General features: G+C 57.6%; 2 protein-coding genes across 5 annotated transcripts in view; one reads left to right on the forward strand and one right to left on the reverse strand.

Moving 5' to 3' along the window:
* Nucleotides 1-14274, forward strand: part of Rab4a (RAB4A, member RAS oncogene family) — a 29754-nt gene extending 15480 nt beyond the window's left edge. For 2 of the 4 annotated variants that reach the window (XM_047520346.1, XM_047520345.1), the window contains exons 4-8: nucleotides 1337-1399; nucleotides 2531-2685; nucleotides 5122-5217; nucleotides 7098-7228; nucleotides 7666-14274. In XM_047520346.1, the coding sequence (XP_047376302.1) occupies nucleotides 1337-1399; nucleotides 2531-2685; nucleotides 5122-5217; nucleotides 7098-7213 (430 nt within the window). In that variant the 3' untranslated portion in view covers nucleotides 7214-7228; nucleotides 7666-14274. Of the gene's footprint in view, nucleotides 1-1336; nucleotides 1400-2530; nucleotides 2686-5121; nucleotides 5218-7097; nucleotides 7229-7665 lie in introns of those variants that run through there. The other 2 variants (XR_007104293.1, XM_047520347.1) reach the window with 2 other exon arrangements.
* Nucleotides 10837-25508, reverse strand: Ccsap (centriole, cilia and spindle associated protein). Its single transcript, XM_047520343.1, has 4 exons — nucleotides 25411-25508; nucleotides 24661-25048; nucleotides 14056-14324; nucleotides 10837-13115 (listed from the first exon to the last, which is right to left on the reverse strand). Exons 2-4 carry the CDS (start codon nucleotides 25007-25009, stop codon nucleotides 12936-12938), a joined length of 798 nt encoding a protein of 265 aa, XP_047376299.1. The 5' UTR covers nucleotides 25010-25048; nucleotides 25411-25508; the 3' UTR covers nucleotides 10837-12935.
* Between the last annotated feature and the right edge of the window lie 715 nt (nucleotides 25509-26223).

A 26223-nucleotide genomic window follows, 5' to 3' on the forward strand; every position in this document is an offset into this window, starting at 1 on the left:
ACCCCTGGAGAGAAGGGGGAGCTCCTCAGGGTGCAGGAGCTCTCCCCACCGCCCGGCAGGCCTGGGGTAAAACCAGGAAGCTTTGCACCTGCCTCCGGAGTCTAAGAGCTGGAAATTAATCTAAAAGTAGCTGTCTTCCCACGTTTCTGAATCGATGAGTAGCGTGTCTGTGTGGAGTCCCGCTGCCTGCGTTCCCCAGCGATCAGCCGGGATCTTTCCTGACACCACTGCTGACCCCAGGCGTGTGGGCTGCTTCTCACACCAACCGCTCAGTGCTGACACCAGCTGCCCAATCAGCTCGGACTCAGGGTCAGCGCCCGTCACCAGCCTCTTGGCCTGGCCTGCTGCTCTGAAGAGGGCTGAGGGAGGCGGTCTCCGCAGGAACAGCAGTCTGGGTGACGGAGGGGTGCAGCTCTGATGAGGACACTGCCAGAGAGGTGGAGCGGTGGCGCTCGCTCCGCTGACGGACGGTATTGAGCACACAAGAGGCCAGGCTGGTTAGAAGCTGCCGGGTGCCGTGCCCCTCCCGGGCCTGGAGCTCCCCTCGTCCCTGCTCAGCATGACCCTTGCATCAGGCAGTGACGCTCAGGTGCTGGGGGCCACAGGATCCCACAGAAGCAGCCTGAGCTGAAGACCTGGGCCGCTGTTAGCAGAGTCCCCAGGACTGGCCCTGGGTCCCCGGCACCAACAGGGCAGATGTGGAGGAACCGCCAGAGAAGAGGAAGTGGCTGGGGTCCCGGGCTGAGGCTGGGATTCGGGACCTGGGCAGGTGCAGGGAGTGGCTGTGTGCTGGGGGCGGGAGGCTGGGTGGAGCTCCTGGGGGCAGCACAGGTGTGCAGAAGAGCAAGGGGCAGGCTCAGGAGGGAGGCCTGAGTCAGGTGGGGACTCCCAGCAGGCTTTGTTGTGCTAGGAGGAGAAATCCAGCCTGCAGGGTCCATCATGCCAGAGAAGCACCCTGTGGGTGTGAGGGGGACAGGGATCGGAGCAAGGGAGGGGACTGGACCCCAGGCTGGGAGAGGCTGCTGCACGAACTCGCTGCCCTTTGGGGGCAGGCAGGTGGGCTGCCGTGTGGGGCAGGTGCCCAGCCTCCTGCTATCCACGCAGCTGTTCCACCTTGGAGAGGACATCCTGCCCATCCCAGCCCGACGTCCTCCCGTTGGTTCCGTGACCTGGTTCCCAGAGGACGACCTTCATGCGTTCTGGCCTCCTGAGCTGTTCTCTTCAGTGCAGGGCCTGTCTCCCCCATGCTTCACAGAGCAAGCCTGGGGTCTGGGGAGGTGGCGCTGGGCAGGGGACGGTCTTGGTGGTTGATTCAGAACTGCTGCTGTCCTTGCAGGTCTGTGACAAGGAGCTATTACCGAGGTGCGGCCGGGGCTCTCCTCGTCTACGACATCACCAGGTAATGCCAGCTCCCCACAGCTGGGCTTCGGTGTCCTGCGTTCCTGGGGCCAGCCTTGGGCAGATGCTCAAGAGTGGGTGGCCTTGTGGGGTCTTGGAGGTATTTGAAAAACATACTTGAGGCTTCTGTAGATGTGAAGTGCTGGATGCTCTCCTTCAGGTCCGGAGATTTCCCTATGTGTTATCAGAAGTGACCGGGGAGGTAGGGACACAGCTCTGACTCAGCTTGCCTGTGTCCAGGCCCAGCTGCCCCGTGTGTGGCCTCGCAGGCCAGAACTTGGCTGCCTGGGCTCCTTGCCTGTGAGGCGCCTGTGGTGGTGACCAGCGTGGGCCTCACGAGGCTGTTGGAGGCTTGGATGGGTTAACTGAGCGCTGACATGACAGCCTTTGGCCACGTGGGGCAATTCCATTGACATTAAGATTAAAAATCCAGTTCTGCGGTTGCACCAGCCACATTCCAAGTGCTCACCACACTGTGGCATCAGACAGCACAGAGCATAGGACATGCCTGTCCTCGCAGAGATCCCATGGACAGGGCTGATCCCAGTCAGTGTTCAGGGCTGGCTCAGATGCGTGGTGAAGAGGCCACCAGCAAGGGCCCTTTCTGGGTAGGAACCTGTCTAGGGACAGTGTGTCACATGGCTGCCTCTCTCTGGCCTCCAAGGTGTGAGGGCATCGGTCTGCAGGTGCACCTGCCCTCAGCTGTGGGAGGGGAGAAGACAGGCCTGAGTCAGCCCTGATGCACAGCCAGCTATGTCCTGCCTGCAGGGGCTGCTGGGTGTGCCGTGCATCTTGGGCTCCTCCTGGCAGAGCGGAGGTACCGTCTTTCCCAGAGTCCTTAGCAGAATCTGCTTGCTGAATTCCCACGAGCAGAGTGCAGCACAGGCACAGGACTGGCTCGGGGGAGCCCAAACGCCCTGCAGCATGGAGCACTGGGCTCGCGCAAGCTCAGTGGGTGCCCTGAAGAATCAGGGCTCCTCCTCCGGGCCCTGGCACCTTGGGTGCGTCCAGGTTGTCTGAGGGACCCCAAGACCCTTACCTGGCGTGGTGCAGAGAGTGGAGTAGGAAGAGCTGGGAAGATTGCTAGTCTTATAAAATACATGTATCATTTTCACAATCTTGTGTCACGCAGCCGAGAAACCTACAATGCGCTTACTAATTGGTTAACAGATGCCAGAATGCTGGCGAGTCAGAGCATCGTGATCCTCCTCTGTGGGAACAAGAAGGACCTGGACAGCGACCGGGAAGTCACCTTTCTAGAGGCCTCCAGGTTCGCGCAAGAGAATGGCAAGTCTCTCCCTCATGGCTCTCGGGGGCGGACGTGGGTGCGGTGCTGGTTCTCAGCAGGAGGGGGGAGGTTAAGCTGTGTGTAGGCCAGGCCAGCTTCCGCCAGGGTGTGGGCTCAGTGTGCTGGCACAGTGCACCTGCCCAGAGTCGCCACGCTGACAGAAGCACCGTGTGGCACTCTGCAGGTCCCGTCCATCTGGGGCTCTGAACCAGCCTCTGGCATGAGCTTTGAAGCCGGGCTGGGAGGCGTCCTTGGGCACAGAAAGGGAGCCACGATCCCCTCCCGGCCGACCGGCTGTGCTTTCCTTAGACTGGCTGAGCCACTTGGGTTTGACACCCCTGAACCTCCAGAGGGGACATACAAGACCACACGTACAGTTGGGGGCTGCTCAGAGTAACGGGACACTGCAAATGCAGGCGTTTTAGGGAACCCTAACTGTGAGGGCCAATCAAGAACTAGAATATCCTAAAGTCAGCTTGGACTCTGGGACCCCAAATGGTGTTCCTGCCACTTGTGGGGTTTCCTGCTAAGAAAGTAAACGTCAGAGAAGCACATGCGCCAGGATGAAGGAGCTGCTGAGGGCTCAGAGCTCAGCACCTGTGCCGGGAGGAGGCAGAGGCAGAGAGGCCTGCAGCTCCGGGCAGAGGGGGCCCCACTGGGCTCTGGGTAGCTCTGGGGCGGGAGCCTCAGTACACACAAAACCTGTGATGCACACCAAGGCCACTGCAGCACCGACTGTAGATCCCGTTCATGGTAAAGACAGGTTATCTGGAGAAGGACACTGAGGCTTCCCATGCATAGGGGCAGGGCTTTCCTGCCCTCTTCTGCTGGTGATATCACAGGAAGCCTGTTCACAGCTCCGTCCATCTTGCCAGTAGAGCCAGGGCAGCACAGGACAGCAGCTCATGTTTGGAGGTTAGACACCTCCAACTTCTCTGGTTTTTATTTTGTGTGCTGGGGATCTTCTCTGGTGCTGGGGATGGAACCAGGCCACTGCACCTGCTGGGCAAGCACTCCACAGCTCAGTCACACCCCAGCACTCTAGGGCTCAGTCACACCCCAGCACTCCACAGCTCAGTCACACCCCAGCACTCTAGGGCTCAGTCACACCCCAGCACTCCACAGCTCAGTCACACCCCAGCACTCTAGGGCTCAGTCACACCCCAGCACTCCAGGGCTCAGTCACACCCCAGCACTCTAGGGCTCAGTCACACCCCAGCACTCCAGGGCTCAGTCACACCCAGCACTCCACTGCTCAGTCACACCCAGCACTCCACTGCTCAGTCACACCCCAGCACTCCATGGCTCAGTCACACCCCAGTACTCTAGGGCTCAGTCACACCCCAGCACTCCACTGCTCAGTCACACCCCAGCACTCTAGGGCTCAGTCACACCCCAGCACTCTAGGGCTCAGTCACACCCCAGCACTCTAGGGCTCAGTCACACCCCAGCACTGCATGGCTCAGTCACACCCCAGCACTCTAGGGCTCAGTCACACCCCAGCACTCTAGGGCTCAGTCACACCCCAGCACTCCAGGGCTCAGTCACACCCCAGCAGTCTAGGCCTCAGTCACACCCCAGCACTCCAGGGCTCAGTCACACCCCAGCACTCCAGGGCTCAGTCACACCCCAGCACTCCAGGGCTCAGTCACACCCCAGCACTCTAGGGCTCAGTCACACCCAGCACTCCACTGCTCAGTCACACCCCAGCACTCCAGGGCTCAGTCACACCCCAGCACTCCAGGGCTCAGTCACACCCCAGCACTCTAGGGCTCAGTCACACCCAGCACTCCACTGCTCAGTCACACCCCAGCACTCTAGGGCTCAGTCACACCCCAGCACTCCAGGGCTCAGTCACACCCCAGCACTCTAGGGCTCAGTCACACCCAGCACTCCACTGCTCAGTCACACCCCAGCACTCCAGGGCTCAGTCACACCCCAGTACTCTAGGGCTCAGTCACACCCCAGCACTCCAGGGCTCAGTCACACCCCAGCACTCCAGGGCTCAGTCACACCCCAGCACTCCACAGCTCAGTCACACCCCAGCAGTCTAGGGCTCAGTCACACCCCAGCACTCTAGGGCTCAGTCACACCCCAGCACTCCAGGGCTCAGTCACACCCCAGCAGTCTAGGGCTCAGTCACACCCCAGCACTCTAGGGCTCAGTCACACCCCAGCACTCCAGGGCTCAGTCACACCCCAGCACTCCAGGGCTCAGTCACACCCCAGCAGTCCTCTTGTACTGACCGAGGGTCTTGCTAATCCTCTTGAGGTTTTTTAAAGCCTGTGGACATATACTGATCTTATTTTTCAGAAAGGGAGGGTGGTAGGCCGCGGTGGGCTCTCCCTGCCACCCTGAGAGCAGCCTCGCACCTGTGAGGGGTTGACGGTGAGCTCCTCACTGAACACATCGTGTCTCGTTTGACACACCTTTAGAGCTGATGTTCCTGGAGACGAGCGCGCTGACTGGGGAGAACGTGGAAGAGGCGTTTGTGCAGTGTGCACGAAAAATACTCAACAAGATCGAGTCAGGTGAGCGACGCGGCTGCCGGCCCTTCCGCCTACTCTCCCCGCTCGCTCCGCAGGGTCCCCTTTGCGTATGGTGACTGGGCCAAGCAGATTCTCTGCACCTGCTGACTTAAAATCGCCACTTAGGGTCTGAAGGCCGCACGGCTGAGATGCAAGCCCCAGGCCCAGGGGCAGTGGGCTGGCGGACCCCGGGGCAGCGAGCTCCAAGGTCTTTCAACAGCTTGCTCCTCCTGTCCCAGGTGTGGGCTAAGGGATGCTGCGGGAGCTGCAGGCACCTTGTGGGTGCTCCAGGGAAGGACTTCAACAGTCCTACTCCTGGCAGCTGACCAGGGCCAGGCAGCGGTCCTCAATCAGACTGGATCTGTATTGACTATCACCAGAATGATCCCAGGGCAGCAGGAAGGAGGTCAGGGTCACCCAGGTGGGCTTCCAAGCAGGCGTCGCGTGGAGCCTCTGCCACTATGGAGGAGAGGACAGCAGAGGGACACAGGGGGAGGCAGGGGTTGAGAAGCCCCGGAGGCAGGAGGGCCTGCAGCCCCTCGAGCCCGAGCTTCCTCTCGTAGCTCAGGATTCCCGGCCTGCTTGCGTGGCTGCCTGGGGTGCTGCAGGAGCCCTGGGCCCGGGCGACACCTCTGAGCCGCTGCTGGACGCTGTCCTGAGCTCTGACGTCCACCCAGCAGGAGAACCTCTGTGGGGAAGAGGCGGGGTGCCATCAGGTGGTGACGGAGGTAGATAATGCGGGGCTCCAGGACAGCTGGCGGAGAGCCAGCACACAGGGACCACCTGAGCACAGACGGAGAGCGAGGAAGGGCGATGAGCCCAGCCCCGGTGGCAGCAGCACCCGATGAGCTAAGTGGTAGGACCGTGCCACCAAGAACGTGCCAGTCCTGCTGGGCAGGGGGACCCCAAGATGGGATCTTCACTCAGCGTCAAGAGACCCGAGTGAAACAGGAGCACAAGCGCACTCCACGGCCAAAGCATGGAGCAGGAGGAGCCCAGCCCGGCCGCCTTCTCCGCCCAGGTGCAGGTGCAACGGGGTGGGGACTGTGGGACGGCTTAGGTGGGGTATTGGACAAAGTCCTGCTTTGCACACGGTGAGAAGAGAGGAGATCGTGGTGCGGGACACACTGGAAAACGAGAGTAAGAAACGGGAGGGGTCGGGGGGGTCAGGTCTCAACATGAGCATGGCTTGACTAGAAAACAAAAGGAAATCGGCTAAAGTTGGTAGAAAAACTTATTTTCTACAGTCTGCAAGAAAAGAAATGTTCATGCTCAAGTTGGCTTGGTGCTGTGCGAGCCGGGGTAAGGTGACCTGGGATGCAGCAGGCGTAACATCTCAAGAGGTTTCTCTTCTGCGATCATCAAAATCATAATTTTGTCCAGGTGAAGAAGCTATGAGGCGGTACTTCAGCTGCTTCACCCTAATCCTGGTGGTGCCTTCAAACGCTCACAACCATTTTCTTCCCCTTTTCACACAAGTCAGTGCACAGCAGGCGGCTGCGTCTTGCTCTTTCCACTTTCTCCCCAGTCACTAAGTCCCCACAGTTACCCCACAGATGTGTGCATCCTGTGCAGACGGGGACGTGCGGCCTTATATCTGCACACATAATATCCATGTGATTCCAAAGCCAGGAGGTGGGAGAGTGCAAGGGTCGGGGGCCTCCACGCCCCGCTGCTGTCCCCTGCCTCGGGACACTGGGCAGCCGCTTTGTTCCTGGTGCCCCGTGTCCTGGAGGTGGGCAGCAACTGTGTGCGCCCACACGTGTTTCCTGTTCTCTGGAAAGGTGGCACATGTTCCTGGGGTTCCGCACTGTTTTCACCTAATCTGCTCGGGGATCTCAGAGTCCTAACAATTCTTTCTTAGAGATGTGCTTGGCCTGCAGGTGAGCTGGACCCAGAAAGGATGGGCTCAGGCATCCAGTACGGAGACGCCGCCCTGCGGCAGCTGCGGTCGCCGCGCCGCACACAGGCCCCAAGTGTGCAGGAGTGTGGCTGTTAGGAGCCCCTGGCACAGGTGGGTCCCCCGCACCTGCCTGCAGTGGGAGGGTCGTGGAGCTTCCGTGGGAAAGGAGGTGCTTGCATTAGCCAGGGCTGACTGGCAGAGTCCACACTCAGGAGCTTCTTGGGCCTTTCAGAGGACGGCAGGGCACCTGGGGACCTGAGCAGCCAGGCCAACCCACCCTGGTGCCAGCCCGGGGACTCCTCAGGTTCTCCAGTCTTGATGGGGTGCCTGTTGCCCCAGCATGAGACTCGCTCATAAAGCAGTACGTGTCGCTGTGGACTTCAAAGGCCCCTCCCCGGCCACGCCACAGCGTGCCCCTCACCGAGGTCAGCTCTGCCCAATGGGCATGGTGTTGAGCACGAAGAAGTGTGCCCAGCTCCTCCAGCGCCCGGCTCGGTGTACTGCCCTTGCAAGTGTGCACGTTCTGAATGGCTCTTCCCGTTTTTCAGGCGTCTGACTGGTGTTGGGACGCGGTGGCCAGAGCCTGAGGAACCTGGAGCTCTTACCACCAGCTCCTCCTCCGTGCGGGAGATCTCGTGGGGACGTTGCTGCAGCTGGCAGAGGCGGCCCACAGCCACGTAATGACTGACGCGAGGGACACCCCCTCAGACGTGCGCACGCTCCAGCCTCCCGCCCCACGGCCACGCCCCCTCCGCGAGAACGCGCTCCGTGCTGGGCGTCCTCTCCGGCGTCTCCTGGGGACAGGACAGTGCGCTGGGTGTGGGTGGTACCGTTTAACACAGACACCGGTGTCCGCAGAGGTGTGCTGCCACGACGCGCAGGCGCCGGCCTCGGTGCCCGGCCGTACTTATTCAACCCCCCTTACCACTCGGCAGTGACCCGCCCACACTTAGAGGCTGGATCAGTCGCCCTTCACCAGTGACCGAAATAAAGATTGGCGTGTGCCTGAGCTGGCGCTGTCCCACCTCGGCTGGCTTCAGGGCTTCTCCCCTAGGCCAGGTCAGGAGCGTCGCGGGCCCACGGGCTGCGCTTCCCACCCAGCAGACAGAGGTGCCAGCACAGGAGCCCCTCTCCCTGCTGCCCCTTGCTGGTCCGTCTGCTCTTCCTGCAGGAAAGACCACTGGAGTTGGGCCTAAGGGCACCTGCCTCAGCTCGAATCCTTCACTCTGCTGTTCTTTGTTTTACTTCCTTCACGCTGAACCCCGGGTGTCCCACCACGGAGCCACATCCCCAGCCCTTCTTACTTTGGTCAAGACAGGGTCTGCTGAGTTGCCAGGCTGGCCTTGCCCCTGCACCCTCCTGCCGGCCGCCAGGTGGTGGGTCATGGGTGCCCCCTCCCCACCTGCCTGTCCTGTTATTTTCCGGAGACCCACAGACTTGAGTTCGTGTTAAAAGGGTCCCACTTAACGAGAAAGCTCATAAATCTTGTTGATGCCTTCCTACAATTGGTCACCAAGCAGGCCAGGATTTGACCCAGCAAGGCCTGGTGGGTGTGGGGCAGGGACATCTATCTACTGTGTTGCAAAGATCGTCCTCATATTTCAAAATGCCAATGCAAAAAACAGAGAGTGAAATCTGTCTCTGAGGTTGAAATACGCTATTATTTAGGTCAGAGGGGTTAAAAAGCATTCTTCACGCTGGGCACAGTGGCCTCACCTCTGATTCCACGGCCCAGGAGGCTGAGGCAGGAGGATCACCATCCCAGGCCAGTCTTGGCAACTTAGAACCTGTCTCAGTGAAAAATAAAAGGGCAGGGGACGTGGCCCAGGGGTGGAGCACCCCAAGGGTCAAGCCCAGAACCAGTTCCTGCACTCGCGCTCGCACCCTGCATGTCTTTCCTCCGTGGCTCTGAGCTGGACTGGAAACTTAATTCAGAAGCTTCCCAGCGAGTGTGCGCCACCATCAAACAAGCACAGAGACGCTATTTGGCTAAAAGTATCAGTATGTATCCGTTTTAGATATTTTAAGGGTTTTTTTCTCAATTCCTTGAATAGTTTACTTTGAAAAGTGATGCTAAAGCGAATTCTCAAACTGGTCCCCTCCAGGGTCTCACGTAAGGGTGTCACCTGCTGCTGTCAGGGTCAGCTCTGGATGGCAGAGGCAAGGAGCCCGTCCAGATGCCGTGCCCATTCAAGACAGCCTGGGGCTGTCTGCAGCCCCTAACGCAGTGGCAGAGGCTGCCTCTGCTGGGAGCAGACCCAGTGCCCTTCCTGAGGCCCCTGCCCCGGAAGGACACCCAGGTCGCCACATCTTCAGGAAGCACAAGTGTGGATTCCAGAAAAGCGGTCTCCAGTCCTGCAAGAACAGGCTCTGGCTTCTGTCAGACTGGAGGTCACAGCTGTCCAGCAGCCTGGCTCTCCTGTGGGCAGAACCAGGTGCCCAGCAGGTCAGTAGTGAGGTCAGACGGAGTGACAGAGCAGACGGAGGTATGTAGCAGCCACCCCTATTCGTGCCAAAGGTCATGGCGTGTGCACACACCCGTACACAGGGCTCCCGGGCCCAGCCCGCATGGCCGCCTGGCTCCCCGGCTCCCCAGGAGGAAACCATATCCGGGGCTGTGCGGGGAGCTCCGTTCCCACCCCCACATCTCTGGCACTACACAGCTCTCACTGTCACTTGCACGACTTCCAGAACAAGAAAGCATGAGCCCAAGTCAGGAAGCACCAGGGCCACCCAGTCTGGGCTGAGCACACAGCTCTCCTGGACCGCAGCAGGTCTGCTGGACGCAGGCACCAGCATGGTGCACTGTTCAAGCGTACTAACCAGAACTGCTTCTCAAAACAAGGCTTGGCCTAATGTCCATTTTATTCACATTTTTCCAAGTAAATGCTAAAAATCTCAGCTAAAAACACTGTTCTAGGAAAGACAACCAGAAGTCCTCACCAGCCAGGCCAGGATCCAGGGGCTGCCGACGGGGGCTCTCCAGACACAGCCGTGCTGCTGAGGAGGGCACCCAGCGTCTGCAGTAAGGAGGCCTGAAGGACTGGGCAGCCTTCTGCCACCTCCCCCGGCAGGCCTGAAGGGGCAGAGCTGGGCCAGAACTCCACCCTGGCCACAGGGCCAGGTATCCACGTCCTCACTCCTAGAAACTCCAGTTACCCTTCCACACAAAAATCCATCTCGGATGCAGAACTTCCATGTGCCCGGGTCATATTTTCAGGATCCTTTTTCATGCTCACTGACCAGACTCCATGACAAGGACCTCACACGGTCCGGCACTGGCCCTTGGAAGCCAACTACTCTGCGGTCAGCCCTGGTGTTGCTACTTCACACAGAGGTGTCGGCCGCCGGGAAAGCCGTCACCCTGACACTCTCTGGTGTCCAAGTGCCCGGGGTTCCAAGTCCACCCGTTCAGCCTGTGTGCTCCACGGGGCCACAGCGAGGACACTCCCGACTACGGATGGAGCCGCCATGGCTTCCGTGGGCGGCAGTCCAGGCTTGCTCTCTCCCCTGCAGCCTCGCAAGCTCAGTCCCATGAACTGTCCAGGACCTGGGCCCAGACGGCTCCAGCCAGGGCAGTGGACGCCCAGGAGAGCCTCACTCCTCCAGCCCCACTCCCTCCGGTCGCGCTGGTCCAGCAGAGGGCTGGCTAGACGTTATCACCTCAATATTCCACGAGCAGCTTCAGTGTAAAATTAACAAAACCCAAAAAGCAGGTTTATGGCAAATTGTTTTAATTAAGAACTTAAAGCCAAAAATTTAAAAAGACTTTATGTAGCATTTATTTTAAATAACACTGGATTCTCAACCAGTTTTATTTTTCCAACCTGAAGGCAGCTTTAAACCATCTCCCTGTCTTACATGTCCCAAGAATTGGGAACACAAGCACATCATCAGTTCCCAGTAATAAGAAGAAAGTAGGAATGTCACATTGTCACAACTTTTAAAAATTCATAGGCTCAAAAAGTAACTGTGTCCTTGGGAAAGGGAAAGGAGGATCTCGACCACCGAGGACTCGGGCAGGAGGGACCGAGGTACTACACTCAGCTACGCTTGGTTCGTGCACATCAGAAATCCCTTAACGACCTTGTTCGCTTGTCTTCTCCTGAAAGGAAGGGGGAACTGGCCCGTCTGCCTTCCAGGCTCGCTCACTTCCGCTTGGAGTTCAGGGGAAAGCGCACAAAGGCGTACGTTTTCTAGACGTCCCGCGGACCCGGGCTGGAGGAGGCGGGTGCCAGGCCTGCACCCCGGCCACCTTCCTGTGATGGTCAGAGGCAACCTGAGGCTCAGCCAGTGGGAGAAACTGCCAGAGCCACACCACCGCCCTGGCGTGATCCTGTGACCCACAGGTCCCCACAGCATTTGAAAATGTGTGACAGGTTGAACCAAAGTTCACCAGACTTCCTAGCCAGTGTGTGGGACAACGTGTAGAACTTCCTCTTGGTGAGCACACTGCTCAACAAGGCGCGTTCTCCATACAGAATCCACCTCGAGACCGTGCAAGTGCTCAGATTCCCAGGATGCACACTCACAGCGTGACACGGTGACAAGATGGTGACTGATGTGAATGAAACTGGTCTGCGTGCCCAGAGCATTGGACTTCGGAGACCCTGAGTGAGAACCAAGGCCTGCCTAGCCTCAGGTGCGACGCCAGCTTCCACTCACCCCCGAGGTGCTAAGCTGGAGGCCAAGCACCGGCTCGGCTCCTAGAGCACCTGCCCTGGTCCTTCCTGGACAGGCCTCGCCAGTGGAGAGGCCACCACCTGGGAAATGAGCGTGAAGACCATTTTCCACGCAAACAGGACCAGCACTGCTGGGGCACGGCTGTGCCTGCTCCCGTCCCTGCACTCCTGAAAGGTGCTGGCCAGGACCCAAACGACAGTTCAACCTGAAGCACGAACATCACACCGTCAAGACCGAGTGCTGCGGAAGAAGAGGGAGAAGGCGGCAGCGTCTCTAACCGCGTCTTCCACTGTGCCTTCCCACGGGCCAATCCCAGGTTACACCACGTGGTTTCAGGGTACGAGTTCTACGTGTTCTGCCGGCTATCGCAGGAGAGGCTAGAGTCCACAGCCCGTCACCGCGGCTGGCTGAAGCTCAGTGTTCTAAAGGGAAATGCTGTAGTTAAAAGGAGGTGCCACTGACCTGCGCAACGGCACTGCCACCCAAACACAGTGCCTGGCGCTGCGTCTACGGGAATGTGTGTGACTGTTAAAGTACGAGGGGTGCCTAGAGCCATCCAGAGCAGCGGGGCCTCACCAGCCCAATCCTCGAACCCCAGGACCCACGGGAGGTGGCGCGGGCTGGAACATAAGCACCTCTTCACCTGCCAGTAGCCACCACGGCCCTGCTTCACCCTACGTGGACCCGCGCTCCTGGGGAGAACTGGACTCCAGGTGGTGCTGAGTCATGGACTCAAGGTCATGGTGAGTGCTGTTTGCTTGGTGCTCTCTCACAAAGGAAACCACATGTGCCAGTTAACACAAATCTCGTGCAGGACGTGTGAGTCAGAGGCCCCTAGGGTGGGTGACACAGCTCACCCGCGCCAGCCAGAGGGGAAAGGGAGCCTCATAGCCGTTTAAAGGCATCTGGTGTCAGTACCTCAAAGGCGAGACGCTCAGACACAACTCTCACAAGAATACCAGAGGCTGGGGCTCGTCTTTGCGAGTGACTGGTGTCTATGGCTTTGACCTTCTGCCCTACGGCTGAGGTAGGTGACAAGCTCCATCCACACAACAGCCTCTGGCCGTTCCCTGCCTGATGGCGGTCTTGGCCAGGTCCAGCTCGGCCGGTCTGGCCCCGGTGCAGGACGGCGGGTCTAGGCCCGTGCTGAGTAGCAGCGCATGTACTCGGTCACCCAGGGGCTCTCCGCTGGGGGCGCCCGCGGAGCTCTGCTCTTCTCTACCTCTGCCGCCGAGTGCGCCCGCTGCCTCTGTGCCGCCAGCTTCCTCTTCTCCACCTGCCTCCTGCTCTTGGCGCGTAATGCGGACTCGTGAATCTAGGGAGGGGAAACAGCAGAGTGAGTCCGCGATCCACGCTCACTGCCGAGAGCACCTGCCCATTTGCTGGCCTGCACACTGAAGCTCCCACGGAACACGCGCACCAGACGCCAGGCTTGGCGTGACCAGCGACGGCAACACTGAGCAACAGGAAACTGGACGTGGGTAGAACCCATGAGCAGCGGGCTCAGCTCCAGAAGGCTGGGTGAGGAGCTCCCACCTTCTAAACCAGCACCCTGGAGACACCCTCTAACCAGTTCACCAGGCTCCACCCTCTAACGGCAGATCCCATTAAACTCAGCCCCAGGGACTGTCAGAGGTCCTTGGAAAAACAGCCTAGTGGCCTCAAATTTCACTCCAAACAACACCATCTGCTGGGTGAGAGTTCAGGGAAGCCTATTTAATGGCCATTCGGCTGGTGGCTCCTGTCCCCTCTGCTCTGTCACAGCGTCAGTGCCACTGAGGGACTCACACACAGGGTCCTCCCCTCTGAGACGCTCCAGGTCCCGACAGAGGACAGACAGCGCCTAGTCAGAGGACCAAAGCCCCTGGGAGAAAACACACCCCTCATGGGCAAGCAGGAAAGGGGACTGGCAGACGCTGGGTGAGCAGACCAGCAGGCAGTTCTGGACACCAGCTGGTCGAAGCCAAAGGACACTGAGCCTCTGCAAGGGGCCAGCAGCAAGTCCGGCCCTGCTGCACTTGTCCTTTGCACCCCTGAGCCCTGGGAACTCGAGAACCTGGTATTGTCTAGTGTACGGCCCAAACACCCTGCTCTAGGCAGCAGCACCCGGAACCTCCTGCTGGTGACCAGGCCTAGTTCTGGACTTCCCTGGCCTCCGCCCCACCCCAGGACCTCCCAGACCCAAAGCATCCCAGTGACCTCCAGTGGAGCACACGGCCAGCCCCGTCCAGGGGAGCAGAAAGGCAGGCCCGCACCTCATGCACTGAGGCAGACGCACAGACGTTGTGAGTCTTCTGGCTTCCGGTGTCCATCTGTCTTTCTCCCCAGCCATAAAGGGCAAATGGGTGCTTGTTTTCTTTTATTTTACTGGATGATCTTTGGGGGCTTCTGACCGCTTTCCTATTTCCTCTAGCAAATAAGGCACTTGGTTGCTGTCGGGGCTTGACGCCGGCGGGTGACCTGTCTGTCTCTTTCACTTGGGTTTGTTGCTTGGGCTTTTCTTCTACGTCTTTCACTGGCAGTGCTTTTGGAAAAAGGGATAAAACAAGAGGAAAATACCTTGAAAACAGCTGACGTGTAGTTACCCTGTCTGGGTTGCAATATCGTGTTCCTTCAAGCCAGCAACACTACCCGAGGGCTCAACTCCCAGGCTCCACTAGCACAGAAACACGCGCACAGACCTTTCAAGCCTTCATCCCATCTTAAAACAAGTCCCGACACTGAACCGGTCTGTTCCAAAGCAAGCTGGCCACTGTCTCCTGCAGTGTGGCACCTCCCTGACCCGCACAGGTGGAGTGGCAAGGCCTGGAGCTTCCTCCACGCCAACTCCAGTCCCCAAAGGCACTGCCTCAGGGGAGGTTGCCTGTCACCACTGGGCGGCTCCAAACGTTGTTTTTTAGTTACTAGAGTTGCAGGGTCACATTTCTGTGCGGTACTGGAGTCTGAACCAGGGCCTGGCACATGCTAGGCTGGCACTCCGCCACTGAGATACACCCGGCCCTTTTCTATGAGTCAGGTACTAAATTGCCCTGGCTGGCCTTGAACTCAAATTCTCTGCCTCTATCCCCTAAGTAGCTGGGACTACTGGCTATTTCTCTTTAATACTCATGGTCATGGAAACACTGCTCACCTGCTCTTAGGAGCTGGCTGGCCACCCTGACCTGAAGACCCCTGTCACAACAGTAAGCAGTCAGTCTCCACGGTGCCTCACGTTCCTGGGCGACAGCTCTGTATCCCCAGAATGAAAAGCAAACCAGGCAGACTGCACTGAGGGGCTCCCCAACAGCTGGAGTCAGCCCCAAGGTCTACAGAGCCCTAAGTTCTGCCAGCAGAACTGGGAACCAGCGAGGACGTGGCTGCCCAGTCTGAGGTGGATCTGACAGGAGGGACCCTCAGAACAGCTCTGACTCCCTTAGTTACCCTTTAGGATCGTACCATTAATTTTTATAAGCCTCTCCTTTGTAATAAAATGCTTGGTATAAGCCCTCGGGAGCCCGTCTGCTTCCTGCCTGGACTTGAGCCGGGCGTCCCAGCCTCAGGGGCACTCCTCCCTCCAGAGGCCACAGAGCTCGCCTCTCCCGACACCTGTACAGACTGCTGCCGAGGCCTGGTCCCCTCCACGAGCCAGACTGCACTCTGACCTACTTCCTCACTTCTCTGGAGCACAGTGGACCCTGGGCGAGCAGTCCGGGCACAGCAGCCCTGACCGAAGACACCTGCAGGCCGTCTGCCATTCCCACCAGCGCTGACCGGCTCCACCACCCTTCGCGCTCCTTGCAAACCCTGAGGGGCAGGGGACGCACGTCCCAGCCCGGGGCCCAGCATATGCCCATCTCTTTAAGCCCCACGGTGGAGTGCAGGGAGGAGACAGGACACCAGGTTCCACCTACAGAGCCTAAGTGCACTCGCTGGGAAAGAGGGTCCCTCAGGATCAAGGCGAGGGGCGGCACAGGGTGGGCGGGGCCTGGCCCTGACATGCTGACGAGCACCCCTTCTTCCTTGCAGGACCCAGCTCACCCCAGAAGCAAGAGGGACCTGGTACAGGGCTGGGGTTGTAGCTCAGTGGTGGAGCACTTGCCTCACACACATGGGGTCCTGAGTTCGATCCTCAGCACCACAGAAAAATAAAAAATAAAATAAAGGTGTTGTGTCCATCAACACCTAAAAGTATTTATAAAGAGGAAAAAACAAAACAGCGTCCTGTACAAAGGATGAACCGGGGCTGGCCAGGCGAAACAGGAGAGCCCAGGAGCGGGAGGTGCTCCTTAAAGGCAGCAGGGAACTGGGAAGGTAGGTGGCACACACTTGGACCTGCTACGTCCACTGAGAGCCCAGGGACGGAGGCCTGCGGGCAGCAGCACAGACTTCCCACACAGAACTCAGGAGCTTTCATTTTCTCCTGCAAATGGAGAATCACTGAGGAATTTCAAGCTGAGGAATAATGTGGTCCTACCTGACTTAGGAATGAGGCACCTGGCTACAAATACGTCAGGTCAGGAGCAGAGGGGCCAGCCAGGAAAGATGGCAACCGGCTGGGGATGGCCAGCCAGCAGGGAGCGGAGCAGGGCCTGAACCGGGCCCTGTGACACACGCGGCCCAGGGGGTACACCAGGCCAGGAGCTCTGAGTGGATGGTCACGCCGCCCTCCGAGGTCCAAGGATGAGAAGAGGTGCCCAGGAGAGGGAATGGCCTGCTGGACACGCAGCGTGAGCACAGGAGGAAGATGACGCTGGACGAGAGCACAGTGACTGGAAGCTCCAAGGTGGCCTGAGCCACCGGAAGTGAGAAGGGCACACGGGGGCCAGCGTCAGCTACCTAAAGAGCAGACAGAGGAAGGCCGGGAAAGTGGGAAGACCACCAGGAGGGAAGCTGAGAAAGAGCGAGAAAGCAAAGAGCAGTGGACAGGGACACCGTCGCAGGGAGACCATGTGAGGGGAGGTGCGGGGGCCACACCGGGCAGCCAGGCTGTGCCGTGTGAGGGCAAGGGGCCACAGAGCAGGCCAGGGCAGCCCAGCGCCATCCTGGTGACTATGGCCTGGCCAATTCTCCCTGCTAAGGGCATAAAATGGCCACAGAACGTGATCCCAAGAAAACCCTGTCCACGGGACCCAGCACAGGACTGACTGTCCCCTGCAGCCTCAGCCCCAAAGGAGCCCCACAAATGCCCCAACTCAACTCCCAGGGCATCGAAGACGACAGGGACACATGAGCAGGCAGAGAGGCAGGGCCGGCCGGGACACGCCTGGAGATGCTGGACCTGCCATCTCAGACCACGGAGTGACCATGTCCCGCCCTCCACACCTAAAGGAAGAGACACCCTTGGGAATTATCTGCAGCAGGAGGCAAAGGCGGGAAATAAGGAGAACGTATCACTATAATCTGAATATTTATAAAACTCTTAAAATAGTGTCTGGTACAGGATAATTGCACATAAGTATGTGTTTTTAAAATCCTATTTGAAAGAATGAAGTTTAAAAATCAAGACATTTCAGACCAACAAAAACAGCATTCCCCACCAGCTCTGCCTCTCTCCAGGCAACTGACGGACATTCAAACAAACTCTGTCTCCATTTACAACCTGCTATGCGGCAGCCTCTAACCACGGGCGGCTGCTGAGCGCCTGTTTAAGGTAATTTAAAGTAAATACACTGAGGCTGCGCTGGCCAGAGCCCACGGGTTCAGTGACACCTGAGTCAGCGAGGGACAGGCCCTCAGCGCAGGAACCCTTACTGCACAGTCTGTTTAGAAACATTTGACCAGAATGAATGAATATGACCTACTGGGTGCACAACGTGTGGGCCCAACAGCTGCAGAATATGCTCCATGGAACATGTACAGTTATACACAACATATGCAATATATTCTTAAACCACAAGGTAATTAAGCTAGACTTTTAAAACCCTCTTCCATTTTTATACATAAGAACACTTCTGAGTGGCCACGGGTAGAGACCACACCGTGGCCTGAAGGTGTTCAGTCAGGAGCCAGCACCCTGCAGGGTGGGAGCTGCATGTTCTGCCTGTCCAACCACGTGCAGAAGCACAAAGCACTACAGCAGCAGGGCGGAGGACATCCTCTCCTTATTTCTGATCATATCGGGAACTTTCCCAAAGTGTCCTCATCAGCCAGATGCAGTGGCCACACCTCCCAGATCCTGGCTTCTGGGAGGCTGAAGTGGGAGGAGCATCAGTCCAACCTGGCCAGACCCTGTTTCAAAATAAAACAAAATAAAATAACAGCGCCGCCCTTAGCATATCTGTAGTCAGTTTCTGGAATATAGGGTTTTTTTAAAGATAATTATATTTCCTCGTCTATGTTCTGACCATAAGTGTGAAATTTCATCAATTTTTGTGACTTTAGGAATCATAATGAAAATCAGAAAATGTGTTTAGCTGAGTCAAAACACTGGATGACAGAACTTGTAGGATGTAGCTGAAGCAATACTCAGGAAACTCACAGCTTTGAAATGACTACATCAAAAAGTGGGTGGGAACAGAGGAAAAGCAACCAAAAATCCACCTGATAAAGTAGGAGTGAGCAAAGCAAGCCCAAAGGAAATGAAAGCAAGGAACAAGATCGCCACTCGATGGAAGACACGAGAGTCCACACAGCCGGACAAGGGCCTCGGGGAGAACTAAACGAGTTCACAAACCCTGGTAAGCCCACAAAGGAAGGAAGGAAAAATACAAATAAAGCAAGTGGTAGGGATCAAATGAGCTGAGAAACCATGTGCATGTGGCCTCTTCCTCCCCAGCCCACCCAGGGCAAAGGGCAAAGGAGGAGGGCGGTGAGGACGGCAGTTGGTGCCGGCAGAACCCTGGACAGTGGAGGAAGAGGCCGACACAGCCCGCCCCCTGGCTGACCAATCCTGACTGCCTGGAGACCAGGCAACCTGGACAGGAGCGAGGCCCCAGGGCCTGGGAGGCAGCAGGTTCCCGGGGAAGGCCGTCCTCCCAAAGGCCCAGCACCGGCCAGCACCCGCCCACACGCCCCTCCACCAGTGCCACAGGGCTGTGCTTCCGTCTTCCCGCTGGGCCAGGGCAGACTTCTGTAACTTCTGGGGCCAGAACAGGTTGGAGAGGTGCAGACAGATCACAAAGGGCAGCAGAGACCCCGCCAGCTCCCAGCACAGTGTTCTAAGAGGCCAGCACAGGTGGCCAGGAGGGCCAGGTGCAGGGAGAGTCCCTGCATGGGGTGGACTCAGCGGCTCCAGCTAGGCAGAGGCTGAAGTCAGACAAGGCATCCCAAGGCCAGGCGCCAGGGCAGGGCTGAGGCCACAGAAACCAGAGCACCAGACGGGAGCCCAGTTCAAGCGGCTGTCACGGCAATTCTGTTCAGAAGGGGTGTTTCTCTTCTACCCTGAGGGCATGTGGGTTGCTGGAGGGCAGGAAGCACAGGCCCCATCCAGGTCCCAGGTAGAGAGGAAGTCAGGGGTGACAACATTCCTGAAGACAGGATTAGAAGCACCTCTCCCTCCTCCAGGCTTCTTCCCCTGAGGCAAGGGGCTGGAGGGCCACCTGGGGAAGGTCACATGAGAGCCACGAGAATAATGACAACATCCCCAGTGCCCCGAGGAGCAGCTGGGCCCTCTTCTGACTACAGGGTTCCACGTCCCTCGAGGAAGCAGGCTCAGGGCTCACCTCCAAGGTGCAGCCAGCACCTGGGTGCCCCCAGCAGGAGACAAAACAGAAGATGAGGCAGGTTCCCAGGTCTCCAAGCAGGCTCATGGCTGTTGCCCACCACCACCTTTTTCGGGGTGAGGGGGAAAACAAGATTCAAAAATTGGAGGAAAAAATTAAAACCCCTGGGACCAAAACAGCATTGTTTTATCTCTTAGGAATTTGAAACTGGGATGGTGCAATTGAAAATTTCAATACAGGGCTTGGAAGATTAAAATTCAGGAGTTCTCCCAGAAACAAACGAAAAATTCCAATTTAAAAAAAAAAAATGTTATAGGTTTGATCCAGGATGTACACCTCCCACCACAAATTATAGAAAAACAAAAGAATAAAGCAACTAGAGCAGAGAAAACAATAGCAGGGCCGGATGCGGTGGCACATGCCTGTGATCCAAGTGATTGGGAGGCTGAGGGAAAGAGGATTGTAAGTTTGAGGCCAGCATGGGCAACTTAGGGAGACCCTGTCTCAAAACAGCAACAGGGTGGGAAGGCTGGGTTGAGCACCCTGGGGTTCAATACTGGGTACCAAAAAAAAACAAAAACAAAACCAAACACACACACAAAAAAAAAAACACGGTGAGAGTCTCACTAAACTGCAAAGCTCCCAAACTGAAAAGGCCTCACCCAAGAGCCAAACTCTACCCTGTGAAATGGGGACACAGAATGTTCAAAACCAAAGCCACCAAGAAGTCTGAACAGGGAGGGCGGGGACACTGGAAGGGAAGCCGGAAAGAGCTGGAAGAGCAGGGGCACCGGTGGAGACTGGCTTTTCTCATTTCAAACAAAATGTTTAAGACCCACCGTGTACACTTTGCTGGAGAAAAGGTTCAACTCAAGTCTGTCAAGGTGACACACACCTGTCATCCCAGCGACTCAGGAGCAGGCGGGCAACTTCGACCCTGTCCCAAAAATAAAAACAGGGCTGGGAGGTGGCTCAGTGGGAAAGCACCCTTAGGTCCAATAAATAAGGCACAGAGACAGTCTAGTTGGCTCTGGGGTCCCACACCCAGCACTGCCACCCCCACACATGCAGGGAACTTCCAAAGAGCCTTCTTGACGCTCTCCTAAGCAGAACAAGGACCTGAGAATCACCATACACTTGAAAAAGCTAACCATGCAATACAGAATCACAAGCCAAAGACAAAAACAGCAGAGGACAGGGGACCCAGACAGCAATGCAGCAACACAGAGAAGCAAGCAAGCCACCTAGTAACATCCTGCAAGGAAGACACTCTGCACCTGAACCAAAAACAGACTCTGTTTTCAAAAAGGAACAAAAAAGAGGGTAGGAAGGAGACAGGGAGGCAGGAAGGGAGGCTGGGGGGGGGGGGAGGAAGACAGGGGGGGGGGGGAAGACAGGGGGGGGGGGGGGGACACGGGGGAGAAAGCGGGGAGGGAGGGAGGGAAGCTGGGTCACGGAATCTTCAGTTTGGAAAAAAAAAAGAATCCCACAAATGAAAATGCAATAATAGAATTAGAAGATCCGGTTGAATTGAATGTTACCCAGAAAAAAAAATTTTTTTTAAAAAGATGAAAATTGGGAAAGAAAAATTTAAAAATTAGAGGATAAATTCACAAAGTCTCACATCTAATTAAGGAATGCAGAAAGAAAGGAAAACACAAACTATACATCTGAGAAGAGATTCGTATCCAGAATATATAAGAACTCAATAGCAAAAACCCACAAATAATCCAATTTAAAATGGGCAACAGACCTAAACAAACATTTCTCAAAAGGAGATATAAAAATATGTTCAACGTCACTAGCCATCAGGGAAACGCAAACCCACTCCACTCCAGTGAGGACGCTGACATCAAAAAGACAAGTCAGCGAGGGTGCAGGGAGAAGGGAACCCTGGCATGCTGCTGGTGGCACAGCCATCCTGGAAGACGGTATGGAAGTGCCTTCAAAATCCAAAAACGATCCAGCAATGCCATCATGAGTGCACATCCAAAGGAAGAGAGGCCGGTACGTGGAAGAGCACCAGCAACTGGTGCATCGTTCACGCGCGCCAAGAAATGGGAACAACCTGCGTCCCTCGAGAGAGGAGCCGCAGAAGAGAACACAGTGCATGTTCACAAGGCAGTGCTGCTCAGCCACGGAAAGGGACAACTCCTGTCCTGTGCAGGGGGCAGGCACGGAAGGGCCAAGGCCTCCTGAGCCCACTCCTGGGTGAAATCTGAAAAGTCGATCTCAGAGGAGGTGAGAGTAGATAGACCAGGGAGCACAGAAGAGCTGAGCCACGGGAGCCAAGTTACTCTGCACGGGAGGAGGAGTTCAGGTGGCCACTGTATGGTCAGGGGACCACGGGCAACAAGAGCACCGCATACTTAAAAAGCCAGAGCGAAGGGTTTTGAATGTTTTCACATAAAGAAATGATCAATGTTTGATAAGCTAGACATGCTTAGCCTGATTTAAACCCTACATGGGTACACATGTATGGGAACGCCACAGGGCACCCTATACATATGTACAATTTTTGTTATATGTATCAGTTTTAAAAAACTTGAAGGGGCTGGGGTTGTGGCTCAGTGGTACAGTGTTTGCCTAGCACATGTAAGACACTGGGTTCACTCATCAGCACCACATAAAAGATAAGTTAATAAAGTTATTGTGTCTATCTTACAACTAAAATATATATATATTAAAAATTATAAATTATAAATATATATATATTAAAAACAACCTGAAGGAGAGAGCTGAAGGGCGGCCCAGTGGCAGAGCACTTGCCTGGCATGTGCAAGGCCTGGGTTGCATCCCCAGCACGGCAAGACAGACAAGGAAAGACAGGAAAAAACAAATATGTATAGAAATTACAAAATAACCCAAGAAAACGTCCCAGAACTGAAAATTGCAGCCACCATAACAGCCCACCAAGTGCCCAACACAATGGACAGGAACAGGTGGGGTCCATTTCAGAGGACAAGGACCCCAGCCAGGAGGACCAGGAGTCAGCAGTCACAGGGCGGTACAGCGATACCTTCTGACTTCCGAGACCGCTGACTCACCCAGAAAGCCGCTCCAGCCACGGTCTCCCCAGTGAGGGTCGATAAGACCTCCACACTCACCTCTCCCACCCTCCCCAGGCAGTGAGGCGAGCTACAGACCAAGAAGACAGCATGACGGCCACCCTGTGGTGGCTGCCACCCAAGGGAGGCCAGGACGCACCTGAGGCGATGGCTGCAGGCCCCAGGAAATCCAGAGGTGGCCAGGCAGAAGGAGGTCAGAAGCCCCAAGGGAAGAAGGAAGAAGAGCAGGGCAGTGAGCCCAGATGCAGCTCCATTTGAAAGGAAGAAAAAGGAGCCTGAGAAGCAGCCTGAGCAACCACTTCCTCAGGTCCAACCTCATGGTCACCGCCGGCGAGCCCAGCAAACTCTCATGGCTGTTGGGAAGGTGCGGCTGCTATGTGTACAGCTAAAGAGAGCAGTGAGAAGAACAAAAGTCAAGAGGCCACGTTAAACGCTGAAAAAAATCAAGACATGTCGACAAAAGCCGCGTTGTTCAGAGATACAGAAAAAAACACAGTGGGGCATGGAGGCACAGCCTGTAGTCCCAGCTCCTAGGACGCTGAGGCACGGGGTCACTCAGGCTCGAGAGTTTAAGGCCAGAATAGGCAGCAGAAGGCAGAATAGGAAAGGAAAAGAAAAGAGAGGACACCAAAGGAAAGTCAGAGTTGTAAGCAGTCAGCCAACAGGAAGCTGAGGGGTGTGTGGCTGGGGACGGCTGTGTTTTCGTAATAAGCTTTGCAGAGCTATAAGATTCAGTGTACGTGAGTGGCTTCAGGAAGATGTTTGTGTTTTACAGCACTCCAAGAGCGGCCATCACTCCAGAAGGTAAAGCTACTCACTGAGAACCCTCCTAATCTTCCCAACACAGGAATGGAGAGTTCCAGCAGGGACGTGCAATGCCAAAGAGCCTGCAACGGCTGGTCCTGAAAGCAGAAAGCATCTTTCCTCCGCCCAGATGCCCAAAGCATTTAATGGAGAATTTCTGAACCACAGGGAGGAGTCAGTATCTCCAAGGCAACCAGTAATCCTTAAGGAGGGCATCCCCGGGCAGGCAAACTCAGACCCACAACCACACAAACATCATGAACGTCACTCAGCAGAGGCAACACTGGGCTCTGCCTCCTGTCATTCTGATCTCCAGCAATGAGCTAAGCACCAGGAATCAGTGGGATTCAAGTTACATGATACCAGGAAGATAGCTCTGCCTTGGAGGAACTGAGAATAGCCAAACAGTCCCCAAGAGGGAAGTAACAGGCCTGAGTCTAAGCTTCCTCTCCTCGACTCACGTTTATCCTGGACTTCCGCTTATTCATGTATGCAATTCAGATAAAAACTATGACCCTACATCTTACAGTTGTTTTGGAAATTCATATTCCTAGAACAGTGACTGAATGTATAACAAACTCTCAGTGCTTTTTTTCTCGATAGACCCTCCTTAAAATCTGGGGACCTCGGGTGGCACCTGGCCAGTGCTCGGAGCAGCGGGAAGGAGCCCGGGGTCACCCAGCTGCGCGAAGGCTCTCCCCTCTGCTCTGGGCACCAGCACCCCTAGGACTCCTGCGCACACTGAAAGCTTCGCAACCGGCAGCGGCAGGACCCGGGCCTGGGCCGTGGGGAGGGCGCCGCGCCGCCCGTGCACGGCGGCAGGCACAGGGCCGCACTTTCGCGCGTGGGCAGGACGGGAAAGCAGCCAGTGCAGACCGCGCATCCACGCACCCAAGCTCACAGCATTCCTTAGAGACAGGGCGGAGAGGTCAGAGAATTCGTTCAGAGAGCTGTGGCCCCATTATGACAAGGCACAGTCCAGGGTTCTGGACCTCGCGGGTCGCCTCTGGGAGGGCGATGAAAGCGCTCTCATCGCGAGGGACGCGAAGAAATAAACAGACGGAGTCGGGGCTCACCCAGCGAGCTGCGGCCCGCGAACCCGAGCCCCGCTGCGCCTAGAGGCCACGGCTGGGTCGCCCGAGAGCCACCGCTTTAAGGAAACCCAGGGTGGGAGGGCGGAGGCGGGGCCAAGCTCTCTGGCTCCACCGGGGCAGGCAGGTTCCCCGTACGTGAAACAAAACAGAACACAACAGGAGCGTCTGCCCCAAGTGCTACAAGAAACACGCCGGGCAGCTCACGCCGAGCGCCCAACCCGGCGCGGTCCCACGCGTGCCCCTCGGCCCAGTACCTGGCTGTGCCGCGTCCTGCTCGTCCCCGGCCTCCGCGCCCCGCTCCCCCGCAGGCCGCTCGGGCTCCTCCCGCGCCGAGGCCTCCGCGGGCTCCGAGGCCTCCGAGGCCTCCTCGGGGTCCGCAAGCGCGCACCGGGGCGCGGGGCCCGACGCCGCCGACGAGGCCGAGTCGTCCGAGGAGCAGTCCGGGCCCCAGGCGTCCCAGAGCCAGGGCGCGTGCGCCTGCTCCAGCAGCCGGCGGCCCAGGCGGTAGCGCAGCAGCTCGCGGTAGCACGGCGCGTACTCGTCCCAGCGCGGCTCCCGGTAGCGCTTCATGTACTCGCTCTTCACCCCGCTGCCCGGTGACATGGTGCCGCGATCCGCCGCCGGCCCGCTCCGAGCCGCTGCCTGAAGGGCCCACACGACACACAGGCCACCCGCCCGGCCCCGGCCCGCCGCGCGTTTCAAACTCGGAGCCCCGCCCGGAGGGGGCGGGGGCGGAGCGGGTGGGGACTGGGGGAGGTGCCGGCCGCCCTCGGGTCGCCGGGGCAGGGGCGGAGTCGGGGGCGGAGTCCGGGGCGGGGGTGGGGCGCGGGGGTGGCTGGGGCCCTGCGGGTCTGGAGCGGGGGCGGGGCCGCGCCGGCTTCAGGGAGGGGACCCGGCGGCCTGTCACCCGGGGGCGGTTCCGCAGGCGGAAACCGAGGCCCGGGTCCAGCGGGAGCGAGCGGGAACCCGAGGCACCCTCCGGGTGCGGGTGCCACAGGCCTTACCTCCTCCCGCTGGGGCCGCGGCGCGCGTGGCGCAGTAGCTGAAACCCAGCTGCGGTGCTTTGCTTCTCGGCAAGATGTCGCCCACGGCGGGTAGTCGGCGGCCCTGCGGCTGCGAGGCGAAGGCGCCGCCCCAGCCCGGAGCAGACGCCTCCCCGCGCGCCCGCCGGGCCCCCGCCCGCGCCGTGGGCGCCGCCTGGGAGCCCAGGCCCCCGCCCGCCCTCCTAGCCGCGGCGCTCCGCGTCCCAGCACCGCCCGGGCCGCCCTGACCCGAGTTTCTCCGCGGGAGGCGGAGATCCCGCGCGCAGAGAGCGGTCAACCCGGGCCCATTCCAGGCCCGTCGCTTTGCTTCCTCCCGGTTCACAGTACCTGTTGCTCTGGCTTTCAACCTTTCTTTCAATACAAGTCCTTTCTTATCTTTAATACACCAGAATTCATTCAAATTTTGATTAAAACTGCGTTGTGCCAGGTGCAATGGCACACTCCGGGAATTTCATTGACTAGGAGGATCAAAAGTTCCAGGTCAGCCTGAGCAACTTGTCGTGTAGCCTGCTCAGGGATGCATTTGCCCCCGGGAGCCTGCAGCCTGTAGTTACGTTGTGCGGAAGTGTACAGTGTTGCCCTGCAGACCTTAACAGTTTCCAAAGCGCCCCCTGCGCTTTCCTCCTTTTAGAAAAAGGAGCCTTGATACAGTAGCTGCAGAAAGTGCTGAAAGGAAAGGCCTTCTGGGAAATCGCAACATAATTAACAAGAAGCAAAAGCAGGCCTGGCTGTGGATGAACGACCCAGATCCAGCTTCGGTACTGGAATTTTCTG

This window comes from Sciurus carolinensis, chromosome 12 (assembly GCF_902686445.1).
Source record: "Sciurus carolinensis chromosome 12, mSciCar1.2, whole genome shotgun sequence".
In the NCBI taxonomy this organism is placed as follows: Eukaryota; Metazoa; Chordata; class Mammalia; order Rodentia; family Sciuridae; genus Sciurus; species Sciurus carolinensis.

Coding starts and splice junctions, on each gene's coding strand:
- Ccsap (XM_047520343.1), bottom strand. CDS start 25,009: ATGTCACCGGGCAGCGGGGTGAAGAGCGAGTACATGAAGCGCTACCGG. Junction 14,325..24,660: donor GCAGGACGCGGCACAGCCAG/GTACTGGGCCGA, acceptor TTTTTCCAAAAG/CACTGCCAGTGAAAGACGTA. Junction 13,116..14,055: donor CGTCTGCCTCAGTGCATGAG/GTGCGGGCCTGC, acceptor TCCCCTCCCTAG/ATTCACGAGTCCGCATTACG.